At 39.1% G+C, this 27,559-nt stretch overlaps 1 protein-coding gene across 4 annotated transcripts in view; it reads left to right on the plus strand.

The window, feature by feature from the left end:
- PRKDC (protein kinase, DNA-activated, catalytic subunit) overlaps positions 1-27,559 on the plus strand; it is a 244,993-nt gene that overhangs the window by 125,883 nt on the left and 91,551 nt on the right. For 3 of the 4 annotated variants that reach the window (XM_064588357.1, XM_064588359.1, XM_064588360.1), the window contains 9 exons: positions 13,851-13,994; positions 17,772-17,923; positions 18,541-18,672; positions 19,867-19,978; positions 22,454-22,578; positions 22,664-22,813; positions 24,123-24,296; positions 25,124-25,222; positions 27,038-27,245. In XM_064588357.1, the coding sequence (XP_064444427.1) occupies positions 13,851-13,994; positions 17,772-17,923; positions 18,541-18,672; positions 19,867-19,978; positions 22,454-22,578; positions 22,664-22,813; positions 24,123-24,296; positions 25,124-25,222; positions 27,038-27,245 (1,296 nt within the window). Of the gene's footprint in view, positions 1-13,850; positions 13,995-17,771; positions 17,924-18,540; positions 18,673-19,866; positions 19,979-22,453; positions 22,579-22,663; positions 22,814-24,122; positions 24,297-25,123; positions 25,223-27,036; positions 27,246-27,559 lie in introns of all 4 variants that reach the window. The other variant, XM_064588358.1, reaches the window with a different exon arrangement.

Here is a 27,559-nt window from a genome sequence, read left to right on the forward strand (position 1 = left end):
CTTTTTGCTAGACATGTCTCCAAAGGCCAGGGAAACAAAAGCAAAAATGAACTATTGGGACTTCAAGATAAAAAGCTTTTGCACAGCAAAGGAAACAGTCAGCAATGAAAAAGGCAAGCTACCGAATGGGAGAAGATATTAGCAAACGACATATCAGATAAAGGGCTAGTATCCAAAATCTATAAAGAACTTATCAATCTCAACACCCCAAAAACAAAAAATCCGGTCAAGAAATGGGCAGAAGACATGAACAAACATTTCTCCAAAGAGCACATACAAATGGCCAACAGATACATGAAAAAAATGCAACAACATGTTGGTGAGGATGCAGAGGAAGTAGAACCCTCTCACATTGTCGATGGGAATGCAAACTGGTGCAGACAGTTTCCTCAAAAAGTTAAAAATAGAACTATCCTATGACTGAGCAGTTGCACTAGTAGGTATTTATCTAAAGGATACAAACATAGTGATTTGAAGGGGCACATGCAACCCAACATTTATAGCAGAAATGTCCAGAATATGCAAAATATGGAGAGTGCCCACATGTCAATGGACAGATAAATGGATAAAGAAGATGTGTGTATATATATATATGCAATGGAGTACTACTTAGCCATCAAAGAAAACTAAATCTTGCTATTTGCAACAACATGGATAGAACTACAGGGTATTAAACTAAACGAAATAAGTCAGAGAAGGACAAATACCATATGATTTCACTCATGTGGAATTTAAGAAACAAAACTGATGAACATAGGGCAAGGGCAAGAAAAATAAAATGAAAACAGAGAGGGAGGCAAACCATGGGAGACTTTTAATTGTAGGAAACAACAGAGGGTTGCTGGAGGGGAGGAGAGTGGGGGTATAGGGTAATTGGGTGATGGGCATTAAGGAGGGCACTTGATGTGATGAGCATTGGGTGTTATATGCCACTGATGCATCACTAAATTCTAGCCCTGAAACTAATAGTATAGTATATGTTACCTAAATTGAGTCTAAATAAGAAATTGAAAAACAAGTCTTTGCAGTTATATATATCTACTGACAAGAAAACCTGTAATAAAGAAACAAAGCATGACATTTTTGTTCTCTGAATAAGTTAGCCAACCATATTTATTTGTTCAACATCATTCTTCTGTCATTTTTTTAAACCTGAAAATTAAAATTGTTAGAAATGATCTCTGTATGAATTACATGTGTTAGCAAGTTTCTTTTTTTTAATCTTTTGTTTAATTTAAATTCAATTAGCCAAGGTATGGTACATCATTAGTTTCTGATATAATGTTCAATGATTCATTAGTTGAATATAACACCCAGTGCTCATCATATCATGTGCCCTCTTTAATTCCCATCACCCAGTTACCACATCCCCCCACCTAACTCCCTTTCCACAACCATCAGTTTGTTTCCCAGAGTCAAGAGTCTTTCATGGTTTGTCTCCCTCTCGGATTTCTTCCCATTCAGTTTTCCCTCTCTTCCCCTATTGTCCTCTGCACTATTCCTTCTGTTCCACATATGAGTGAAACCATATAATTGTCTTTCTCTGATTGACTTATTTCATTTAGCATAATACCCTCCAGTTCCATCCATGTTGATGTAAATGGTAGGTAGTCATCCTTTCTGATGGCTGAGGAATAATCCATTGTATATATGAATCACATTGTATATTTGAATCACTTCTCTATCCATTCATCCGTTGAAGGACATCTTGGTTCCTTCCACAGTTTGGCAATTGTGGACATTGCTGCTATGAACATTGGGGTGCAGGTGCCCCTTCTTTTCACTACATCTGTATCTTTGGGGTAAATACCCAGTAGTGCAAATGCTGGGGCATAAGGTAGCTCTATTTTTAACATCCTGAGGAACCTCCATACTGTTTTCCAGAGTGACTGTACCAGCTTGCATTCCCACAAACAATTTAAGAGGGTTCTCCTTTCTCCACATCCTCACCAACATTTGTTGCTCCCTGTCTTGTTAATCTTAGCTATTCTGACTGGTATAACGTGGTATCTCATTGTGGTTTTGATTTGTATTTCCCTGATGCTGAGTGATGTGGAGCATTTTTTTCATGTGTCTGTTGGCTGTTTTTATGTCTTTGGAGAAGTGTTCATGTCTTCTGCCCGTTTCTTGACTGGATTTTTTGTTCTTTGGGTGCTGAATTTGATAACTTCTTTGTAGATCTTGGATACCAGCCCTTTAACTGTATTGTCATTTGCAGATATTTTCTCCCATTCCGTAAGTTGCCTTTTAGTTTTGTTGGTTATTTCCTTTCCTATGCAAAAGCTTTTTATCTTGAAGTCTGAATAGTTCATTTTTGCCTTTGTTTTCCTTGCCTTTAGAGATGTTTCTTGTAAAAAGTTGCTTTGTTCAAGGTCGAAGACATTGCTACCTGTGTTCTCTAGGATTTTGATGGATTCCTGCCTACACATTTAGATCTTTAATCCATTTTGAGTTTATCTTTGTGTATGGTATAAGAAAATGGTCCAGTTTCATTCTTCTGCATGTGGCTGTCCAATTTTCCCAGCACCATTTATTGAAGAGACTGTCCTTTTTCCATTGGATATTCTTTCCTGCTTTGTTGAAGAGTAGTTGAGGGTCCATTTCTGGGCTCTCTCTTCTGTTCCATTGAAATATGTTGTTTTTATGCCAGTACCATGCTGTCTTGATGATCACAGCTTTGTAATATAGCTCGAAGTCGGGAATTTTGATGCCTCTAGCTTTGGTATTCTTTTTCAGCATTCCCCTTGCAATTTGGGGTCTTTCTGGTTCCATACAAATTTTATGATTTTTTTGTTCCAGCTCTGTGAAAAATGCCAATCGTATTTTGATAGGCGTTCCATTGAATATGTAGATTGTTCTGGGCAGCATGCATTTTCACAATGTTTATTCTTCCAATCCATGAGCATGGAATGTTTTTCCATCTCTGTGTCTTCTGCTATTTCTTTCATAAGTGTTCTGTAGTTTCTAGAGTATAGATCTTTTACCTCGTTAGTTAGGTTTATTTCTAGGAGTATCTAATGGTTTTTGGTGCATTTGTGATTGGGATCGATTCCTTAATTTTTCTTTCTTCAGTCACATTGTTAGTGTATAGAAATGCAACTGATTTCTGTGCATTAATTTTGTATCCTGCCACATTGCTGAATTGCTGTATGAGTTCTAGCAGTTTGGGGGTAGAGTCTTTTGGATTTTCCACATAACATATCATGTCATCTGCAAAGAGAGAGAGTTTGTCTTCTTTGTCAATTTGAATGCCCTTTATTTCTTTTTGTTGTCTGATTGTTGAGGCTAGGACTTCTAGTACTATGTTGAACAATAGTAGTGAGAGTGGGCATCCCTGTCGTGTTCCTGACCTTAAGGGAAAAGCTCTGAGTCTTTCCCTGTTTAGAATGATATTTGCTGTGGGCTTTTCATAGATGGCTTTTATGATATTGAAGTATGTTCCCTCTATCCTTCTACTTTGAAGAGTTTTAATCAGGAAAGGATGCTCTATTTTGTCAAATGCTTTCTCTGCATCACTTGAGAGGATCATATGGTCCTTGTCTTTTCTTTTATTAATATGCTCTATCATGTTGATTGATTTGCGAATGTTGAACCACCCTTGCATCCCAGGAATAAATCCCACCTGGTTCTGGTGAGTGATCCTTTTAATGTACTGTTGGATCCTATTGGCTAGGATCTTGGTGAGTATTTTAACATTCATGTTCATCAGGGATATTGGTCCGTAATTCTCCTTTTTGATGGGGTCTTTGTCTGGTTTTGGGATCAGGGTAATGCTGGCCTCATAGAATGAGTTTGGGAGTTTTCCTTCCATTCCTATTTTTTGAAAAAGCTTCAGAAGAATAGTATTAGGTTTTCTTTACATGTTTGCTAGAATTCCCGTGGGAAGCCATCTGGCCCTGGACTCTTGTTTTTTGGGAGGTTTTTGATTACTACTTCAATTTCCTTATTAGTTATTGGTCTGTTCAGATTGTCTATTTCTTCCTGTTTCAGTCTTGGTAGTTTATAAGTTTCCAGGAATGCATCCATTTCTTCCAGATTGCTTAATTTGTTTCCATATAGTTGCTGGTAATAATTTCTAACAATTGTCTGTATTTCCTTGGAATAGTCGATCTCTCCCCTTTCATTCATGATTTTACTAATTTGGGTCCTTTCTCTTTCTTTTGGGTAAGTCTGGCCAGAGGTTTATCAATCTTACTAATTCATTCAGAGAACCAGCTTCTAGTTTTGTTGATCTGTCCTACTGTTTTTCTGGTTTCTGTTTCATTGATTTCTGCTCTATATTTATTATTTCTCTTCCCCTGCTTAGTTTAGGCTTTATTTGCTGTTCTTTCTCCAGGACTTTTAGGTATAGGGTTAGCTTGTGTATTTGGGATTTTTATGATTTTTTGAGAGGCTTGGATGGCTGTGTACTTCCTTCTTAGGACCATTGCTGTATCGCACAGGTTTTAAACTGATGTGTTTTTATTCTCATTAGTTTCAATGAATTGTTTACATTCTTTTTTAATTTCCTGGTTGACCCATTCATTCTTTTAGCAGGATGTTCTTTAACCTCCAAGTGTTTGAGTTCCTTCTAAATTTCTTCTTGTGATTGAGTTCCAGTTTCACAGCATTGTGGTCGGAAAATATGCAGGGAATAATCTCAATATTTTGGTATCAGTTGAGACTTGATTTGTGACCCAGTATGTGGTCGATTCTGGAGAAAGTTCCATGTGCACTCGAGAAGAATGAGTAATCTTCTCGATTATTAGAATGGAATGTTCTGTATCTATCTGTGAAGTCCATCTGGTCTAACGCGTCATTCAAAGCTCTTGTTTCTTTGTTGATCGTCTGCTTAGATGATCTGTCCATTGCTCTGAGTGGAGTATTGAAGTCCCCTACTATTTTTTTTTTTTTTTTAATTCATAAGAGACAGAGAGAGGCAGAGGGAGAAGCAGGCTCCCCGCTGAGCAGGGAGCCCAATGTGGGACTCGATCCCAGGACCCTGGGATCGTGACCTGAGCTGAAGGCAGACGCTTAACCATCTGAGCCACCCAGGCACCTGAAGTCCCCTCCTATTAATGTATTATCATTGTGTTTCTTTACTTTGGTTATTAATTGTTTTATATAATTGGCTGCTCCTATGTTGGGGACAATAGATATTTACAATTGTTAGATCTTCTTGTTGGCTAGACCTTTTAAGTATGATATAGTGTCCCTCCAAATCTCATACTGCAGGCTTTGGTTTAAAATCTAATTTTTTAATATGAGGATTGCTACCCCAGCTTTCTTTTGAGGTCCATTAGTATGGTAAATAGTTCTCCATCCCTTCACTTTTAATACGGAGGTGTCTTTAGGTTCAAAATGAGTCTCGTAGACAGCATATGGATGGGTCCTGCTTTTTTTGTCCAGTCTGATACTCTGTGTCTTTTCATTGGAGAATTCAGCCCATGTACATTTAGAGTAACTATTGAAAGATATGAATTTAGTGCCATTGTATTGCCTGTAAAGCCCCTGTTTCTGTAGATTGTCTCTGTTACTTTCTGGTCTGTGTTACTCTTCGGGTCTCTCTTTGCGCACGGAATCTCCCTTAATATTTCTTGCAGGGCTGGCTTGGTGGTCACATACTCTTTCAGTTTCTGTCTGTCCTGGATATTCTCTATCTCTCTTTTCAGTTCTGAATGACAGCCTTGCTGGATAAAGTATTCCTGGCTGCATGTTCTTCTCATTGAGTACCCTGAATATATCTTGTCAGCCCTTTCTGGCTGTCTGGGTTTCTGTGGATAGGTTATTCTAATGTTCTTCCCTCCGTATGTAAGGAATCTCTTCCCCCTGCTGCTTTCAGGATAGCTTCTTTTTCTCTGTGATTTGCAAGCTTCACTATTATATTTCAGGGTGTTGATCTATTTTTATTGATTTGGGGAGGGGTCCTCTCTGCCTCTTGGACATGAATGCTTGTTCCTTCCCCAGTTTAGGGAAGTTCTCAGGCTTGATTTGCTCAAATATACCTTCAAGCCCCCTCTGTCTCTCCACCCCCTCTTGGATCCCGATGATCTGATATTGGTTCTTTTCAATGTATTATTAAACTCTCTGAGTCTTTCTCTATGTGCAGTGAGTTGTTTTTCCCTCTTTTCTTTAATTTCCTTTAATTCCATCAGCCTGTCCTCTAGATCACTTATTCTCTCTTCCACCTCATTGACCCTGACTGTTAGAGTATCCAGTTTAGACTGCATCTCATTCATAGCATTTTTAAGTTCAGCCTGATTAGATCTTATTTCCACTCTTACAGATTCTGTATTGTCACTTATGCTTTTTTCAAGCTTAGCTATTAACTTTATGATTGCTTTCCTGAATTCTGTCTCTGACATCTTATATCCATATTGATTAGCTCTGTGGCAGAGAATACTGCTTCTTGTTCTTTTTTTGGTGAGTTCTTCCTTCTAGTCATTCTGCCCATAGAATGATGAGTGGGCAAAGGAACAGAGTCCAAAGTATCAACCACAACCCAAGCAAAATGCACCCTGGAGCTCAATATACAATTTTCCCCTGGTGTTGGAATTTTACAGTTTTATGGGATCTATAGGCTTGTTGTCCACCTGTTCTTCCAGTCTGTCTTCTGGGGGAGGAGCCTGCCACATTGTTTCTCAGTTATTCCTTCCTGGGTGGAATTGTCCCACTCCCTGTCAGGGGGATGGACTCATTGCAAACTAGTCCTCTGTGTGGCTTTTTTTCCCTGGAGGCTTTCCACACCTCTTTAGAGGATCAGAACAAAAATGGGCTATGCCCATTCCTCTCTGGCTCAGAGCAGAAAGATTACAGTCTGCCTTCCTTAACAAATCCTCTGGGACAAAGTCTCCACTTCTGTATACGCCCAAAACTGCAGCCTCCCATGGTGCACGCCCTCTGCAACTCTTTCAGAGGTAGTCCCAGGGGCCCTGGAGCACCACTGCCCTTTGTGACTTAAAACCACAACCATCCGGGGGCTTGCACTCGCACTCAAAGCTCGTAGATCATGTCTGGGTGCTGCCCTAATATCATTTCTGGGGCGCTACTGCCCTGTGAGTTTTTGTCCAGTCACAGGCACAGGCTCCATTCCTTTTCAGGCTGCTCAGGGAAAGAGAGATTATTGACTTGCCGGGCTCGCGGTTTACAGCATCCTGAGCCAAGAGTCCCCTCCTGGGCTTGCTGACCATAACCTGCTTCCTGGCTCCACTGCTTAAGCACTCTACTGGTTCAAACACCCCCTTTCGCTTTGTGACTCCTCAGATCCCAAGACCACAATGCCCCACCTAGAATTCTGCCTTTTCATTTCCAGAGCCCCTTTCAGAGAGGATGTCATTCATTCCTTAGAGCAGATTTCTCAGGGTTCCGATTTTGTGGTCTGGTGTTATATCACTTTCCAGGAGCCAGCTTATGGAGGCTCCTTCCCCCTTCTTCTTTATCTTCCAGTATCTCCCTGCAGATTCACGACTCCACATGTCCTACCTTGCAAAAAGCAGTCGCTTTTCTGCTTGTAGAGATCCAGATATATATTCTTACATCTCAGGCGGATTTCGTGGGTGTTCGAAATGGTTTGATAATCTAGCTAAATTCAGGGGACCAGTTGAAACGGGGTCCCCTACTCCTCTGCCATCTTGCCTCTGTCATATGTTAGCAAGTTTCTTATGGCTTCCATTGTAATTGGTTTTAGTAGCAAAAAAAATGTTGAAAATATTCCTGATAATGGTATATGAAAAATAGGTAACTCTTTAGGTAGGTGCTAAGTTTATCAGTTGGTTTATGTATAGCACCACATCAGGGGAGAGCCTCTTCCACCAGTGGGCTTAGGGTAGATTTTTCAGAGAGCCCTTGAATGATGTGTAATGTGCAGTGGGAATTTATATTCTGTGTAGAAGGAACACTGTGGGGCAGGGATGGCCTCTGAGAGAGCCAGTCATGTCTGCACTGAATGCACAGACCATGGTACACGGTCTAGAGAAGAGTCAGTGGCATGGTCACATATCCTCAGGCCGGTGAGCTAGGCCAGGTTATCAGGATCCATATAGAGGGTGCGGCTCATTTGATGAGCAGTAGGGAGCCACTGATGGGTGCTAGGTGGAATGACTTGATCCAGTTTGCTCTATAGAAAGTCCTTCTAGGAAGCACTGCAAATGTGGGACTGCAACAGGGCCTGTGTTCCTCAGGGTCACACTTGATTTCTAGCTCCTAGGGCTGCTGTAACAAGGGTTACCACAAACTGGGCAGCTTAAACAACAGAAACTTACTGTCTCATGGTTCTGTAAGCCAGAAGTTTGATATCAAGATATTGGTAAGGATGGTTCCTTTTGAGAGCTCTGAGGGAGAATATGTTCCAGGCCTCTCTCCCAGGTTATGGTGGCCACAGGCATTTTTTGGCAAATGGATGGTATTTTTCAAGTCTTCACATTGGCTTTCCTCTCCACATCTGTTTCAGTATGTACAAATTTTCTCTTTTAATAAGGACGTTGTCATTAGATTAGAGCCCACTGTAATGACCTCTCTTAACTTGATAATGTTCAAAGACCCTATTTCTAAATCAGGTCATGTTTATAGATGCTGGGAGTTAGTACTTGAGCATCCTTTTGGAGGACACAGTTCAACCCATAATGCTTGGGATCACATGTGATTTCTGGCTCCTGAGTGCTGACTTGATGGCTACCAAAAAGGGAACTGTTGTCTTTATTTGGGGATGATTTCTTCGTAGGCTGGGAGTGGGTAAGCAGGTTGACAAAGAAGCATGCTGAACTTGTTGACAAATGTAGATCTGAAGTGCCTCTGAGATGTCACGGGGAGATTCCCTGGGACTTGTGCATTTCCAGAGCTCAGGAATGACCAGGAGAATGGGTTCCAAAAGGAGATGTTCCAGACAGCCGTTGTCTTTTTTTTTTTTTTTTTTTTTTTTTTTAATTTTTAAATTCAATTTAGTTAACATATACTGTAATACAAGTTTCAGGGCTAGAATTTAGCGATTCATCCGTTGGATGTAACACCCAGCGCTCATTCCATCACGTGCCCTTCTTACTGCCTGTCACCCAGTTACCCCATCCCCCCACCCACCTCCCCTCCAGCAGCCCTCTATTTGTTTCCTACAGTTAAGAGGCTCTTACGGTTTGCCTCCCTCTCTGTTTCCATCTTATTTTATTTTCCTTTCCCTTACTCTATGTTCATCTGTTTTGTTTCTTAAATTCCACATTTAAGTGAGATCATATGGTATTTGTCTTTCTCTGAATGACATGTTTGCTTAGCATAATATCCTCTAGTTCCATCCATGTCATTGCAAATGGCAAGATTTCATTCTTTTTTTTTTAAAGATTTTATTTATTTATTTGACACAGAAAGAGAGCACAAGCAGGGGGAGTGGCAGGCAGAGGCAGAGGGAGAAGCAGGCTCCCCACAGAACAGGGGGAGCCCAATGTGGGACTTGATCCCAGGACCCCGAGATCATGACCTGAGCCAAAGGCAGTTGCCTAACCAACTGAGCTACCCAGTACCCCGCAAGATTTCATTCTTTTGGATGGCTGAGTAATATTCCATTGTGTGTATATATACACCATATTTTCTTTATCCATTCATCTAGAGAGTCCATTGTCTTATGGAAAGAAAGATTAGAACTTGTGTTTACATTTATTATTAAAATTTTAACTTTATTTTCCTCATTATTTTAAGTTTTTATTTAAATTCCAGTTAAAGTGTATTATTAGTTTAGGTGTACAATTTAGTGATTCAGCACTTATATACAACACCCAGTGCTAATCACAGGGGCACTCCTTAATCCCCATCACCTGTTTAACCCATCCCTCTGCCTCCCACCCCTCTGGCAACCATCAGTTTGTTCTCCATAGTTAAGAGTGTGTTTCTTGGTTTTCTTCCCTTTTTTCCCTACTATGTTCATTTGTTTTGTTTCTTAAATCCACATATGAGTGAAATCATATGGTGTTTGTCTTTCTCTGACTGACTCATTTCCCTTAGCATAATACCCTCAAACTCTATCCACACTGTTGCAAATGGCAAGTTTTCATTCTATTTTATGTCTAAGTAATACTGCCATATATATATATACATATACACACATATACAGATACATATATGTATGTGTATACACACCCCCCCACAACTTCATCATTCGATGGACACGTGGGATGTTTCCTTAATTTGGCTGTTGTTGATCATGCTGCTATAAACATCGGGGTGCATGTATCCCTTCAAATCTGTACTTTGTATTCTTTGAGTAAATACCTAGTAGTGCAGTTGCTGGATTGTAGGGTAGTTCCATTTTCAACTCTTTGAGGAACCTCCATACTGTTCTCCAGAGTGGCTGCACCCGTTTGATTCCCACCAACACTAAGAGGTTCTTCTTTCTTTGCATCCTCACCAACATCTGTTGTTTCCTGAGTTAATTTTATCCATTCTGACAGGTGTGAGGTGGTATGTCATCATGGTTTTGATTTGTATTTCCCTGATGAGTGCTGTTGAGCATCTTTTCATGTGTCTGTTAGCCATCTATTCATGTTTTCTGTGCATTTTTTAACTGGATTATTTTTTGGGTATTTTTATAAGTTATTTTTATATTTTGGATACTAGCCCCTTATTAGATGTGCCATTTGCAAATATCTTCTCCCATTCCATAGGTTGCCTTTTAGTTTGTTGATAGTTTACTGCTGTGCGGAAGCTTCTTATCTTGACAAAGTCCCAGTAGTTCATCTTTGCTTTTACTTCCCTGCCTTAGGAGACATATCTAGTAAGAAGTTGCTACGGCCAATGTCACGGATTAGTTACTGCCTCTGTTTTTCTGTAGGAATTTGATGGTTTCCTGTCTCACATTTAGGTCTTTCGTGCATTTCAAATGTATTTTTGTGTATGGTGTAAGAAAGTGGCCCAGTTTTATTCTTCTGCATGGTCCTAATTTTCCCACCATCATCTGTTGAACAGACATTCTTTTTCCCAGTGAATATTCTTCCCTGCTTTGTTTAGTTGACTATAGGGTTGAGGGTCCATTTCTGGGTTCTGTGTTCTGTTTCAGTGATCTACATGTCTGTTTTTATGCCAGTACCATACTGTCTTGATGACTGCAGCTTTGTCATATAGATTGAACTCTGGAATTATGATGCCTCCAGCTTTGCTTTTCTTTTTCAACATTCTTTTGGCTATTCGGGATCTTTTCTGGTTCCATACAAATTTTAGGATTGTTTGTTGTAGTTCTGTGAAAAATGCTGGTGGTGTTTTGATAGGGATTGCATTGAATGTATAGATTGCTTTGGGTTAAATTGACACTTTAACATATGTGTTCTTCCTATCCGTGAGCGTGGAATGTTTTTCCATTTCTTTGTATCGTTTTTAATTTCTTTCATAAGTGTTTTATAGTTTTCAGAATACAGATCCATTACCTCTTTCGTTAGGTTTATTTCTAGTTATCATATGGTTTTTGGTACAATTATAAATGGATCAATTCCTTGATTTCTTTCTTTGCTGCTTCATTATTGGTGTATAGAAATGCAACAGATTTCTGTATGTTGATTTTGTATTCTATGACTTTGCTGAATTTGTGTATTAGTTTTAGCAATTTTTTGGTGGAGTCTTTCAGGTTTTCTATATACAGTATCATGTCATGTGCAGATAATGAAAGTTTGACTTCTTCCTTGCCAGTGTGGATGCCTTTTATTTCTTTTGTTGTCTGATTGCTGTGGCTAAGACTTCCAGTATGGTGTTAAATAACAGTGGTGAGAGTGGACATCCCTGTCTTGTTACTGACCATAGATGAAAAGGTCTCAATTTTTCCCCACTGAGGATGATATTAGCTGTGGGTTTTTCGTAGATGTCCTTTATGATGTTGAGGTATGTTTCTTCTAATCTTACTTTGTTAAGGGTTTTTATCATGAAGAGATGTTGTACTTTGTCAAATGCTTTTTCTGCATCTATTGAAAGGATTTTCTTTTATTATTGTGTATCACATTGATTGACTTGCAAATATTGAACCACCTTGCGGCCCAGAAATAAATCCCACTTGATTGTGGTGAATGATTCTTTTAATGTGCTGTTGAATTCATTTTTCTAGTATTTTACTGAGAATTTTTACATCCATGTTCATCAGGTATTTGGCCTGTAGTGCTCTTTTTTTTTTTTTTTAAGATTTTATTTATTTGAGAGAGAGATTGAGAGAGAGAGAGCACATGAGAAGGGGGAGGGTCAGAGGGAGAAGCAGACTCCCTGCTGAGCAGGGACCCCGATGCAGGACTCGATCCTGGGACTCCAGGATCATGACCTGAGCCGAAGGCAGTCGCTTAACCAACTGAGCCATCCAGGCGCCCAGTAGTGCTCTTTTTTAATGGAGTCTTTGGTTTTGGTTAAAATTTCAACTTTAATTTATTGGTTATACAGATCTTCCTTGACTTAGAATGAGGTTACATCCCAGTAAACGCATCATAAGTTGAAACTATCATAAGCTGAAAATGCATGTAGTACACTTAATTTGCCAAACATCATAGTTTAACTTCACCTACCTTAAACGTGCTTAGAGCCCTTATGTCAGCCTCTAGTTGGGCAAAATCATACACAAAGCCTATTTTATAATAAAGTGCTGAATATCTCATGTAATCTGTACTGAAAGTGAAAACCAGAACAGATATATGAGTGCAGTATGGTTTTAAGTGTATCATTTGTTCACCCTTGTGATAGCGTAGATGACTGGGAGCTGCAGGTGCTGCTTGCCTCTGCAGCATCTCGGGAGTATCGTCCTGCACATCACAAGCTCAGGAAAAGATACAAATTCAAAATACAATTTCTACTGAAAGCATATTGCTTTTACAGCATCATAAAGTCCAAAAATCTTAAGGTGAACCATTGTAAGTCAGCGACTGTCTGTAATTTAATAATAAAGTTTGTATTTGTAAATTATAAATCAACCAGTAGACATATATGGAGAGTGTTCCAACTTTTTTTACTTATGGGGTGCATAAACAAAAAAGATTTCAAAGCACACAGATTTAAGCTGTAAGAGAATCCCTGAGGAAGCATATTTAATAAAAAACAAAGCAGCAAAGGTTAAGAAGATAGGTAGCTTGAATTATACTTTAGTCTATTCTTTTACATCAAAATAGCTTTCTCTTGAAATTTCTAAAATAAACTAGATGGAATTTAGTGTATGGATGCATTTTATTTAGATTTCATAGACCTTGGGCAAATGAAGTCTATAACATAGTGACTTCTATAAGAATAGATGAAAAAAAATTAGCCACATGCACCTACCTAATTTTTGTGTTCTCATTTTTCATATACCCTATGCATTTGCATAAAATAACAGAATTCTCTAGAGCCACATATTATTCATATGGGACAAGATTGATATAGAATACTTTGATTTTGATTTTTAAGAGCATAGTTATATCACGTTTTCAATAAAGAAAAGACCAGTAATCCATTTCCTTCGAATTGTGGTTTCAGGGACCCATGAGGAGAGAATTCAACAAAGAATCTGATCTGATTAAGCAGAGTAATTGCTGGAATTTACACCTGTTTCAGATTTAGGTCAAGTCATAATATTAAATTTAGCTGATGAAAGACTTTTTTTTAAAGATTTTTATTTATTTATTTATTTTAGAGATACAGAGGCGGAGAGCATAAGCAGGGGGGGCGGGCAGAGGGAGAGGCAGAGAGAGAATCCCAAGCAGACTCCATTCTGAGCATAGAGCCTGACATGGGGCTCAATCCCAGGACCCCGAGATCATGACCTGAGCTGAAACCAAGAGTTGGACGCTTAACTGACTGAGCCACCCAGGTGCCCCTGGAGGACAGATTCTTGAATTAATATTTTGCTTATTCAAAACAATTTTTTTATATTTGACTTTTAAATTCTCTTGTAGGTCTTTCGCCCTTATGCGAAGTACTGGCTAAGTCCCTTGCTGCAGCTGGTAGTTTCTGAAAATAACGGAGGAGAAGGAATTCACTATATGGTGGTTGAGATAGTGGTTACTGTTCTTTCATGGACAGGAATAGCTACTCCTGTGGTAAGAATGGATACATCTTTTATGCAGTACTATATATCAGTCTCTTGCTGATATAAATGGAATTTATGACAAGCTTCTCTTAATGACAAGAGTCATCATTTTTAGCATTAATTGTCATATTGCTGTGGTGCTGCTATACTAAATGGCCTCATACTGCTTTAGTTCTCTTTTCTTTTGTGTCTGCTTTTGATAATTCCTCTGACTTTGCTTTTATTTTTAAGCTATCAGGTGTTTTTTGTTTGTTGCTTTTCTCGGAGCTTGGAAACTAGATAACTGATTTATTAAAAATACGTGTGAAATAAATGTCAATAGGCCCTGAATATGAGGTCCTGAAAAATTCTGCTAAAACTAATGTCCATAGATTTTTTGGCATTTGTTTTGCCAGCTTACCTACTTCCCTAATACTGTCTCTAGCCCATTAATGGTTGAGATTGCCAAAGAAAAGTGAGTACCAGGTGAATGATACTGTGTCATACTGAGGCAGTCTTGTGGCTTCCCCCAGTACAGATTCGTGTGTGCTGGAGCTTTGCCCATCACTTAAAAACTTTAGCACAAAAGGTTTCATGTAATAGTATCCTGGGAACATTCCTTAATAAACATAATATATGGACATAGAGTTTTTACATGTGTCTATGTCTGGATGCGCCTGTCTTATTTCACAGTAAACCGAATTTAGATTTCTTAGCTTTAATGTGATAAAATAATTTGTACTCTGCTAATACATGAAAAAATTGTGAAAGTGTATAGTTTAACTTAGGAACCATTGGGAAAGATTGAGTTCAATGTCAGGTGCTTGGCTGAGCTTGAGAAACTGAACTGCTAGGTGTCAGAATAGCTGCATAAAGCAACAGTGAGTCAAAGTGAGAATCAAGTGAAGCCTTTAATCATTTATTGTGGTAGTACAAGCAAGAGGCTAAAGCCAGAGGAAGCGTTGACTCCCCTTGTCTGTTTCCCCCATGAACATTACAACATGGTCTGGTCTGATCGAGGTTCAGGTGGATTAGCACAGATCTGAGTGTCATCTTACTGTTGAGGGAGACCTGAATTAAAGGCTCAGCAGTTTTATGGGACCCTGGAGTTGAGAGGAGGGTGAGGGGGAAGGGATGGGAGTGGAAAAGCCCTGAGGACTGAATCAGCAAAGGGAAAGTGTTCTCAGAGTTGCCCTTCCTCCCTATAAGGAGGTCTCAGCAGAGACCCCTAAAGAAGATAAAGAGACCAAGGAATGAAGGTGCCTGGGCTAGGAATGCAAACATGTGACACAGCATGACCATTCTGGGGGTTGCAGGTCATGGATGGCTAGGGGTCTAACTGCAGCTACCCTTGGAGACTGCAGAGCACTGGCTGTGTTCCAGCCTGCTGCATGAGGTTAGCTTGCCCATGAGCCCTGCCAAGTAAAGCCTTTTTCACTGCCTGTGGTTGGAACTGAAAAATCACCCATAGGCTTTTCATCAGAATCCGGAAGCCTCAGTAGACTGGTGGATTTCTTTTATAAATGGACTTTTGGATTCAAAAAATGCTTTTCTAAGCATTCCATGCTCATGGATTGGAAGAACAAATATTGTTAAAATGTCTATACTACCCAAAGCAGTCTCCACATTTAATGCAATCCCTATTGCATTAAATAATGCCAACAGTCCTAAAATTCGTATGGAACCACAAAAGACCCCAAATAGCCAAAGCACTTCTGAAAAAGAAAAACAAAACTGGAGGCATCACAATCATGGACTTCAAGCTCTTTTACAAAGCTGTAATCATCAAGAGTATGGTATTAGCACAAAAACAGACACATAGATCAATGGAATAGAATAAAGAACTCAGGGCGCCTGGGTGGCTCAGTTGGTTAAGCAACTGCCTTCGGCTCAGGTCATGATCCTGGAGTCCCTGGATCGAGTCCCGCATCGGGCTCCCTGCTCGGCGAGGAGCCTGCTTCTCCAACCCTCCCCCCTCTCATGTACTCTCTCTCTCTCATTCTCGCTCTCTCAAATAAATAAATAAATCTTTAAAAAAAAAAAAAAGAATAAAGAACCCAAAAATGGACCTTCAAATCTATGGTCAACCAATCTTCGACAAAGCAGGAAAGAATATCCAATGGAAAAAAGTCTCTTCAACAAATGGTGTTGGGAAAATTGGACAGCCACATGCAGAAGAATGAAACTGGATCACTTTCTTACACTATACACAGAAATAAATTCAAAATGGATGGAAGACCTTAATGTGAGACCGGAAACCATCAAAATCCTAGAGGAGAACACAGGCAGGAACCTCTTTGTCCTCCGCTGTAGCAGCCTCTTACTAGATACATCACCACAGGCAAGGGTGGGACCTCATCAAGATAAAAAGCTCTGCACAGTGAAGGAAACAATCAACAAAACTAAAAGGCAGCCTGTGGAATGGGAGAAGATATTTGCAAACAAGTTATCTGATAAAGGACTAATATCCAAAATCTACAAAAAACTTATAAAACTCAACACCCAAAAAACAAATAACCCAGTTAAGAAATGGGCAGAAGACATGAGTAGACACTTTTCCAAAGAAGACATTCAGATGGCCAACAGACACTTGAAAAGATGCTCAACAACACATCATTAGGGATATACAAATCAAAACCACTACAAGATACCACCTCACACCAGTCAGAAGGGCTAAAATTAACAACTCAGGAAACATGTTGGCGAGGATGCAGAGAAAGAAGAACCTCTTAGTGTTGGTGGGAATGCAAAGTAGTGCAGCCACTCTGGAGAACAGTATGGAGGTTCCTCAAAGAGCTGAAAATAGAGCTACCCTATAATCCAGCAGTTGCACTACTAGATATTTACCCAAAGGATATAAAAATACAGATTTGAAGGGATACATGCACTCCGATGTTCATAGCAGCATTATCAATAGTAGCCAAACTATGGAGAGAGCCCAAATGTCCATCGCCTGATGAATGGATTGAGATACATATCTACAATGGAATATTACTCAGCCATCAAAAAGAATGAAAACCTGCCATTTGCAACAGCATGGATGGAGCTAGAGTGTATTATGCTAAATGAAATAAGTCAGTCAGAGATAGGCAAATACCATATAACTCATATGTGGGATTTAAGAAACAAAAGATTAACATATGCAAAGGGGGAAAAGAAAAAGAGAGGGAAGCAAGCCATAAGAGACTTTAATTATAGAGAAGAAACTGAAGGTTGACAGTGAGAGGTGGGTAAGGGATGGGCCACATGGGTGATGGGTATTAAGGAGGGCAGTTTCATGATGAGGACTGGATGTTGCTCGTAAGTGATTGATTAATCACTGAATTCTACTCCAGAAACCAATATTGCACTGTATGTTCACTACCTAAAATTTAAATTTAAAAAAATGCTTTTGCTAAGTGAAATAAGTCAATCAAAGAAAGACAATTATCATATGGTTTCACTCATATGTGGAACGTAAGGTATAGTGCGGAGGACCACACGGGAAGGGAGGGAAAACTGAATGGGAAGAAATCAGAGAGGGAGACAAACCATGAAGGACTCTAGAAAACAAACTGAGGGTTACAGAAGGTAGGGGGGTGGGGGGATGGGTAACAGAATGACAGGTATTAAGGAGGACATGTGTGGTGATGAGCACTGGGTGTTATACACAACTAATGAATCGTTGAACACTACATCAAAAACCAATGATGTATTATATGTTGGCTAATTTGAACATAATACAAAAATATAACAAAAAATATTTTTAAAAAGTGCTTTTCCAGAATGGAATACTGCATATTAATATAGAGTTTCTGTACGTTTTTAGGGTGTCCCTAAAGACGAAGTGTTGGCAAACCGATTGCTTCATTTCCTAATGGAACATGTTTTTCATCAAAAAAGAGCTGTGTTTAGACATAACCTTGAAATTATAAAAACCCTTGTTGAATGCTGGAAGGATTGTTTATCTATCCCTTACAGGTATAAATTTACTAGATTTTGCAATATCATTTATACATTTTTTAAATGTAGCATGTTTAAATGGTGATTACAGTGAAATTTCATTACCTGAAATGATAGAAAAAGGAAGATAATTTGAAATCAAATCATTTGTAAGGGTGTAATATTGCTACTAGTAAAATTACAACCTCTAAAGTTTGATACTAGAAGCACCTGTGGACAGGTTACTCCAGGTGGCCCCTGTTCCATCTCCCAGCTCGCCTCTGGCTTTGCTCACACACTAGGGTTATGGGGTGCCCTCTCTGCCTTTCACTGTCCCAGCCCAGGGGTAGACTGTAAGACTTTCCTTTGATTCCTTTTAGCACAGCCTGAGGCAAGCTAAAACTTTCTTAAGGTTTCAGTATCAACTAAGGGAGAATTGGGGCAAAATTAGATCGTAAGAAATACAGACCTGTCCGTGTTGCACAGCTAGAATAACTTGAATGCACACAAAGAGGGTATTAACAAGAAGGGCGTTAGATGTAGGGAAAGACAAAGTATTTCTTACCCTGAAAATTAGCCATCGAAAATTTTATATCTTCTTGCTGCTTATTTTACTGTATGATAACCTATACTTGTTCTTTATGCTTATGTTTCAGGTTAATATTTGAGAAATTTTCCAGTAAAGATCCTAATTCTAAAGACAATTCAGTAGGAATTCAATTATTAGGCATTGTAATGGCCAATAATTTGCCTCCTTATGACCCAGAATGTGGCATAGAGAGCATAAAGTGAGTATCGAGGAGTTTTGGCTTTGCTTCTTTTTTAGGTTAAAGTATAGATGAATTGGATTGACGGATTGGAGTGTGGTCTAATTTTGATAAATGTAAGGACCTAGACCCATGTTAAAAATATTTCTACCAAAATTTAGGTAGTTGGGCTTAGAGGTCATTTGGGAGAAGAAATATGTTAATGGAGTGAATGAGGAAAGTTATGTTTTTCAAAATTAGTGTAATTTTTTTCAAGTGTGATTTAGCAAATAGGAAGTGTTAGGTATTTCCTAAAGTCACATTTTCAGTATTTGCTCTGAAAGCGACATGAACTCTGGACCATTCATGACCGGATCATGACCTGAAATGGATGCCTAGACATTGTGCTGCCCTGTCGCTGTACTTCTACTGTAGCTGCAGCCCCTGCTCCCTCTATCAGGACCCTTTGCAGGTGGGGGTGGATGCCGCCCAATGTCTGGAGGGGGGTGCTGCTAGTAAGATAATCCTGTACCATCATGGAATGGAACTTCATTGTCCTACTATTTCAGGATTTTTGAAAAGTCAGCGTTCACATCATGGTTACTGGAGATTTCAGCATGTCCCTTCTGAGCTTTTCCCATTACTTTGGAAGTGTCCCACTCTGGTTGGTCCTCCTGTGTTAGCCTCCTGGCACCAGTTGCACCAGTCACCTGGTATCATAGACAGACATGTGGCTCCGCACAGATTTAATGGGAAATAGTTTACTTTTAGACAAATTACCATTTTTGAACTTTGATTCCCCCAATGACAGCCAAACTTGAGGCTAACATGATGTGGCCTCTGGAGTCTGGGGGCACTGCACTGGTACTCACTCTCCTCATTTTATTGTCCTCCTCTTGTCATAGCAGATGGCTTTCAAGGGTTGTCAGTAAATCATGATATTGGATAGTAGCTTTCTTTTTACTACAGTTTTTATAGCATCCAGCACTGTGTTTTGCTTTGACTACAGCAGGTCCCCTGTGATTGAACTGTGGACTTTAATGTGCCTTCCAGGTCATGATGTCAGAGCCTTAAGTACATCTTCATATATGTTTTCACACAAATAATTTCAGTCATGTTTTATGTTTCATATTTTCTCAATTTGTGCTATTAATGTGGAATGAGGAGCAAAGTTGTTATATTTTTATGTCAATAGAATGTAGTATTGTGCATGTTTATTTTCTGTATTTGTTACAGATACTTTCAAGCTTTGGTCAGTAATATGTCCTTTGTAAAATATAAAGAGGTATATGCAGCAGCAGCAGAAGTTCTAGGACTTACTCTTCGATATATTACCAAGAAAGAAAATGTGAGTGTGTTATACAATTTTAAATAAATACTTCTTTTTCAGTTTTGATTTATCATAACCCTCGTTACTTATATCCTCTATAAGATAATAAACCAAAGTGGGCATTCTGCATTTATTAATACTCCACTCTTCCCTACTGTATACAGTGCTCAGGGGTTTTTTTATATTTTATTTATTTATTTGTCAAAGATCAAGAGAACACACACAATCAAGGGGAGTGGCAGGCAGAGGGAGAAGCAGCCTCCCCGCTGAGCAAGGAGCCTGATGTGGGACTCAATCCCAGGACCCTGGAATCATGATGTGGGTCAAAGCCAGACACTTGACCGACTGAGCCAGCCAGGCATCCCCAGTGCTCAGTATTTTTTAAAGAGGACATAAGATTTTTTTAAACACTTGGAAACTTGGTAAACATTTAAAGATTGGTAACTTTTTATTGTGAAAGTCAGGATATGAGTCCTTAACCAGCTTTCATTCCTCTGAAGGTAGTGTCAGGATTTCCTTTTGGAGAAAATTACTCTGTTAGATACCTGCTGTGGTTAGTTAGGGCTAAGTTAACTAGTAAAATCCCCCACTTCCATTTTGGGACATAATATAGCTGTCAGACAGGACAGGGCACCTCAGGGAGCTTTCTCAGTCGTGTGTGCCCTGCCCACTTTACAAGATTGTGAGAATAACCTAACTGAATCTTTTAGTGCAATATACATTCAGAGTACTGCAGTCCTCAATAGAATGTAATTATTACAAATGTATGTAAATTTCATGGGCCAGTGTATGGAAATTCATGTTCTAACTTGAAAAAAGCATAGTGGAGCGATGTTTACTGCTACATCCCATGATGCTTACTGTCCTCCCATGGTTAGTAAGTGAGGTGCTGCATGTTTTGGAGCCTCCAAAACCTCTGTCACTCATTGTGATAAGCCACTCTTGCCACGTCTCATTGCAGTCTGTCCAGGATGACACAGTTGATCATTCCTCCTGATTACCTTTGTCATTGCTTCTAGGACACTCTCTCGACTCTCTTCCAACTTCCCTGGGAGTTTCCTCTCCCTTCTTTAGTGCCGTGTTTCCTGGCCACCTCCCTAGCTCTGATATTGGTCCTCTTCTCCTTCCCTGCTCCCCTGTCAACCATCCAGCTTGTGTTTGAAAACTGCCTCTGTGTTCATGATTCTCAACTTCATACCTCCAGTCCCCATCCTCTCCTGAAGGAAAAGATGGAGAGTGGAGAGTGGGCTACTTTCACTCTCTGGCTGGATGAGGAGAGGTTTAGGCAAGTCGGGAGGTCCTGAGGGCAACCACAATATCCCAACACAGTGAATTGGACCCCTGCCCATTTTGCTAGTCAGGCATTTATTTGTGTTTAAAAGAAAATTAAGGGAAATAGACCCATTTAGGGAGATCAGTCTTCACTTATAATTTATTTTAGGGATTACCAGCTATTTTTGTAAAATAAAATTTATAAATTCAGAATAACCTTGTTATTATTACATGATTCTAATGTCCCTAGAAGTTGGGTTTCAGTTTATATAATATGCTAAGTTTTCAGTACAGATGGAGCAAATTATAGCAGATCCCAGGTTTAATCTCTCTTCACTTAAATTTCAAGTTAGTAAGAATGATAAACACTTTTGTTTTACATAGTTCTTTTCTGAATATAAAATGGTATTGATTTAGTGTAGAAAATAGAAAAACAGAGTAAAATATAAAGAAGTCAGTGAGAGTCACTCATATTCTAACCACGGAATTGCTTTTGGCCCATGAGATGTAGTCTCCAGTCATCAGTACGTATGTGCATGCACTTGTCTTCTGTTGTTCACCTATATTGAATTCTTTTATAATTTTGGTTATGTATGTTGGGTACTTACTGGCTGGCTCTGGGCTCTAGGGGTGCAGCCAAGGAACAGGGCAGGCCAAGCCCCTCCCTGCCTCAGGTAGATAGCATTTGGTGAGGGGAGATAGACAATACACAAACAAATCTATCATGGTAGATAGTAGTATGTGATGAAGAAAAAACAGGATATAGGGAGATAGACAGTGAGGGGTTGGTTGTTTAGATAAAGTTGCATGAACATTCTGATTTATGTGAATATTTGACCAGAGATGTGAACACTGGCGTCATAAAATGTGTTTATACAGCATTTAGTCACTGATTTTAGTTCAGCTTCTCAAATACTCGTTAGCAGTAATCTTTATCAACCTGCCATCTGACAGGCGCTAGACGCTACCAATGGTAGAAGCACAAAGCAGGCGTGGCCGTGGCCTGGCTCACCCAAACGCACAGCCCCAGGGCCTCTTGTGCCCAGTGTTTATGCCAACCTGGGCATGCTCCTGGCACTATACCCTGTGAACACCTTTACCTTGTAGGTGATAGTATTCAACACCTTCCTTGGGTTCACTTAACTATTCAAGACAAACCTATTTTCAGTAACCAACAGAAGTTTCCACCTTTGTGAATTTGAAAAAAATTTACTTTTTCAGGTATTGGAGGAGTTGGTGTATGAACTGATCATAAAGCAGTTGAAGCAACATCAGAATACGATGGAGGACAAATTTATTGTGTGCTTGAACAAAGCAGTGAAGAACTTTCCTCCTCTTGCTGATAGGTAAGATGTCAGTTGTGGTGGATGTCCTGTTGCGGGAGAGGGTCTGCAACTGCCCTCTTACTCATTGGCCATGTCCACTGTTTAGGTTTATGAACACCGTCTTCTTCCTGCTGCCAAAATTTCATGGCGTGATGAAGACCCTCTGTCTGGAGGTGGTGCTGTGTCGTGCAGAGGAAATAACAGATCTCTACTTACAGTTAAAGAGCAAGGATTTCATTCAAGTCATGAGACACAGGTAAGTGTGAAGCTAGCCCTATATTCTCAGAGGCAGCTGGCTCATAAAATTTTGATTTGTTCAGCTTTCTCCTTCAACTCAGAAAGAACTTGTAGGTTTTCATAAAATATATATTTGTTAAATTTTAATCAGAATTAAAGGTGGTGGGACCTGACCCTCCTGCCTCTACTAACCTGGCACTTTGGAGAAGCCACATCTCAAGCATTGTCTAAGGCTCTTCTCAGATTTAAAATGCATGGTTTTGAGTTCTGTACCCATTTTGCCAACTAGGAGGCTTCCATTATTTGTTAAAAGTGTTCATTTATTTTCACATTATACTATTAAAATAAATATTAAAAGATGCTTTGATCACTTACAGTATTTTTATTTCTCTGTATTTATTTATTTCTCTCTTCTTTTCCACTCTTGTCTGTATACATTTTTTTTTTTAAAGATTTTATTTATTTATTTGACAGAGACACCGCGAGAGAAGGAGGAACACAAGCAGGGGGAGTGGGAGAGGGAGAAGCAGGCTTCCCACTGAGCAGGGAGGGTCATGACCCGAGCCGAAGGCAGACGCTTAACGACTGAGCCACCCAAGCGCCCCAGTGTATACGTATTTTTTACATAGGGACAAATTATTGATAAATGCCAATAACAAAGAATCTATGTTGTTACATTGTAATATCCTTCATTAGAAAATTATTCAGTATCTACTGTGTGTAAAGCATTAAGTTGGGTGCTTCAAGGAAGAAAAGATACATAAAAACAGGTGTACACAGTAGGGGCCCAGACTACCCTAACTTGCTTTTGACCTGCCAGGTGGCCTGACTAGCACTTGAAATCGTTTTTTCAAAATGTGAGATCCTTTATATTTAGTTTATTTTGTTTGACATTTCAGGTTTTTTAAAATATGCTTTTATTTTAGAATAACTGTATATTTATAGAAAATTTGAAAGATAATACACAAAGTTCCCACATACCCTTCATCCAGTTTTTCTATGTCACATATCGTGGTACATTTGTCAAAACTAAGAAATTAACATCAGTAAATTAATGTTAACTAAACTAGATTTTATTTGGCTTTTACCAGTTTTCCCACTAATGTTCCTTTTTCTATTCCAGGATCCAATCCAGGATACCACAATGAATTAATTTAGTCATTTTTAATATTCTAGCTCATGATAATTTTTTAAGATACAAGTTTTATGTTTCCATTGTAACAAATTTTGAAATACAGAAAAGCACAAAGAAAATGTTACCTGTCATATCTGAAAGTATAATAAAAGTTGTTAAATTTGTGTGTTTTAAAAAATCTCTCTTGTTACAGAGACGATGAAAGACAGAAAGTGTGTTTGGACATAATTTATATGATGAAGGCAAAATTGAAACCAACAGAACTCCGAGAACTTCTGAATCCTGTTGTAGAATTCATTTCTCATCCTTCTCCAGTGTGTAGGGAACAAATGTATAATATTCTAATGTGGGTTCATGACAATTACCGGTAAGGTGTACATTAACTTTTTTTTTTTTTTTAAGATGGGGTTGGTGGTAGAGGGGCAGAGGGAGAGGGAGAGTGAGAATCTTAAGCAGACACCACACTCAGCATGGAGCCCAACATGGGGCTCAATCTCACAATCCTGAGATCATGACCTGAGCCAAAATCAAGAGTTGGACACTTGACCGACTGAGCTACTCAGGCACCCCACTACATTAACATTTTATATTACTATTTTTAAGGGAGCATTTGGGTGCTTATAGCAATCTGGAACAGATTATAATAATAAAACATTTTTAAACATGATTAATAATTAAAACAAGTTTATTTTAGTATATTGACATGTATCCTTATTTTAACTCCTTTTATGTACCTGTGGGATTTCAGAATGTGCAGTTACTGGTTGAGTTAGTTAATAGTGTAATCTGTTTTTATAGTTATCCCTTTAAAATTTACAAAATTAAGGAAATGATCTCTGTGGGATGTCTTCATCCTACAGGACTTCCATCACACCACTTCCCGTAGGGTGTGAGCCTGTCCTAGGACCTCTTAGCATTCCCAGGGAGCCCTCTGCAGCCCTCCTCCCATTACCACTCTGCCCCATGCACCTGAGCCCTATCACATTGCAGGTGGAGCTGTGACAGGCACTTGGATAGGCTTGCAGAGGCACCAAAGAAGGGTGTCAGGGTACATACTCATGAGGGTAGGTTCTGCTGTGATTTGGGAAGTTAAAGTACCATGGGAAAAGATTATTTTTTAATGATGGTGTTATCGGGATTGCACAAAAGTGATAAACAATATTAATGTTTTGTCATTTTGTTATTTTTTCTCAGAGATCCAGAAAGTCAAGCAGATGATGAGTCTCGGGAAGTATTTAAGTTGGCAAAAGATGTGTTGATTCAAGGGTTGATTGATGAGAACGCTGGGCTTCAGTATGTGCTTCTCCTGGAATAATTGGGCCAGGACAAATAAAGTTAGGGATATTTCTTCCTAGATTTGCACTGAGTATTTTTCAGCACTTTTAGAATTATATTTATAGTATTAGCATTTTCTTTGCTTTCTCCATTCATAGTGTTTAATAAACCACATTAAGACTTAAAAATCCTGACAAGTTATTTTAATATAAAAGTCTTACAAAAGTGGTATGAATAAAGCTTTCTCTGCTCATGCAGTGAATCAGTGTCTCAAAATGAAAAAATCTGTAATGACAATTACTATGTTTATCATTTAACTCAAATAGTTGAGATCACACTATACGTATTAATAATGAGTGAAATGTTTGAAACTTTAGAAATAAGAGAGAACTATAATATTGACTATATGGGGAAGTATAAATGATGATTATTTTCTTTCGGGTTTGGCCAGCAAACCCTGAGATGGTGAATGAAAGGATTTCTCCCAACACCTTCGTAGGAGAAAGGGGAGGCCTGGGGGCCAGACGCTCAAGTGGCGAAAGGCCTTGAGCCAAGCTCAGTTTCCGCTTTTATCATGAGTTTAACTAATACACCATGTGCAAGGCAAGGAGTTCGTGAAGTATGTGACCACTACAGGTGCCTGTATTTTAAACCCACGCCCTGGATGAGACCCTTGAGCTCAGTAAGAATCCGGCTGCGTTCAGCCAAGAAACTTCAGAGGAGGCCCAGCATCCGGGCACTCCTCCTTTGATTTTCAATTAGTCTTATCCAGGGAGGTATATACAAGTCAGGTTTTATCTATCCAGGCACTGTGAATCCTCAGTTTTCCTCTAAAATGCCAACCGTGTTAGTTTTATGAATGTTTTATCAAGTACTAATTATATAAGAAGGGACATAAACTTTTTGTATGGTTCTATATTTCAATTTTCCATTCTGCCACAATTTTAAACTCATTTTGCTTTTCAGAAATGCATTTGCATTTCATAAGCATTCATAAATTGTAAAACCTAACCTGTATTTTTCTTTAGCGGGGGGAAGGACAGAGGGAGGGAGAGAGAGTCTTAAGAGAGAGAGGATCACACCCAAGAGAGAGAGAAAGCCCCCAATGTGGGCTTTGATCTCACAACCCTGAGATCATGACCTGAAATCAAGAGTCAGACTCTTCATCACCTGAGCCACCCAGGCGCCCCGAGCCTAACCTGGTTTTTGTTTTTTGTTTTTTTTTAAGATTTTATTTATTTATTTGACGGAGAGAGACACAGCGAGAGAGGGAACACAAGCAGGGGGAGTGGGAGAGGGAGAAGCAGGCTTCCCGCGGAGCAGGGAGCCCGATGCCGGGCTAGATCCCAGGACCCTGGGATCATGACCTGACCCGAAGGCAGACGCTTAAGGACTGAGCCACCCAGGCGCCCCCCCCCAACCTGGTTTTTAACTGGTTTAAGTTTTGAATATTTTATGGCACTAATTTTTGGAGTGAATTTTTTTAGCAAGGCAGTGAAGGAATACATATTTCTTAAGGTGTTTCCTCGGTTTCCAAATAGTTAATATTATATACTCATTGAAAACTTCCCAAACAGTAGAGATGAGAATAACATCATCCAGTTTTTCACCTCTTGTTAAATATGTTAAGGTTTTGGAATATTCCCTTCCTTCAGTGCATATTATTGTTCATAACTCAGATTAAACTCTTTATACAATTTTGGGTGTGGTTTTCCTCTGTGTTAAGCTTTATAGAGATGACAAACTGCCTTCTCCACATGACACTGTGTATAGGACATTCTTTCTTATTTGCCAGTATCTGAGAAATATGCTTCTTTCCTCTCTGCTTTTCAGATTAATTATTCGAAATTTCTGGAGCCATGAGACTAGATTACCTTCCAGTATCTTGGACCGATTGTTGGCACTAAATTCCTTATATTCTCCGAAGATAGAAATGCACTTTTTAAGTTTAGCAACAGATTTTCTGCTTGAAATGACCAGCATGAGCCCAGATTATCCAAACCCTGTGTTTGAGCATCCTCTGTCAGAATGTGAATTTCAGGTGAAGTACTTATCTCTGTAATAATAAATTTTATAAGCTTTTCCTGTCTTTTAGTCAACAAACATTTTCTAATAGAGTTAAACTAGCTGTCTTTTATTGAAATATAAATGACGTATGACATACTAGTTTCAGTTGTACAACATGATTTGATATTTGTTTGTATTGTGAGATGATCACCACAGTACCCCTAGTTAACATCCATCACCACATAGTTACAAATATTTTATCCTTGTGATGAGAACTTTTAACATCTACTCTCTTAGCAACTTTCAAATATATAATACAGTATTACTAACTATAGTCACCGTGCTACA

The sequence above is a fragment of the Mirounga angustirostris genome, unplaced genomic scaffold (genome assembly GCF_029215605.1).
Source record: "Mirounga angustirostris isolate CCGP_5_RB_7025 unplaced genomic scaffold, mMirAng1.0.hap1 SCAF_4, whole genome shotgun sequence".
Taxonomy (NCBI): domain Eukaryota; kingdom Metazoa; phylum Chordata; class Mammalia; order Carnivora; family Phocidae; genus Mirounga; species Mirounga angustirostris.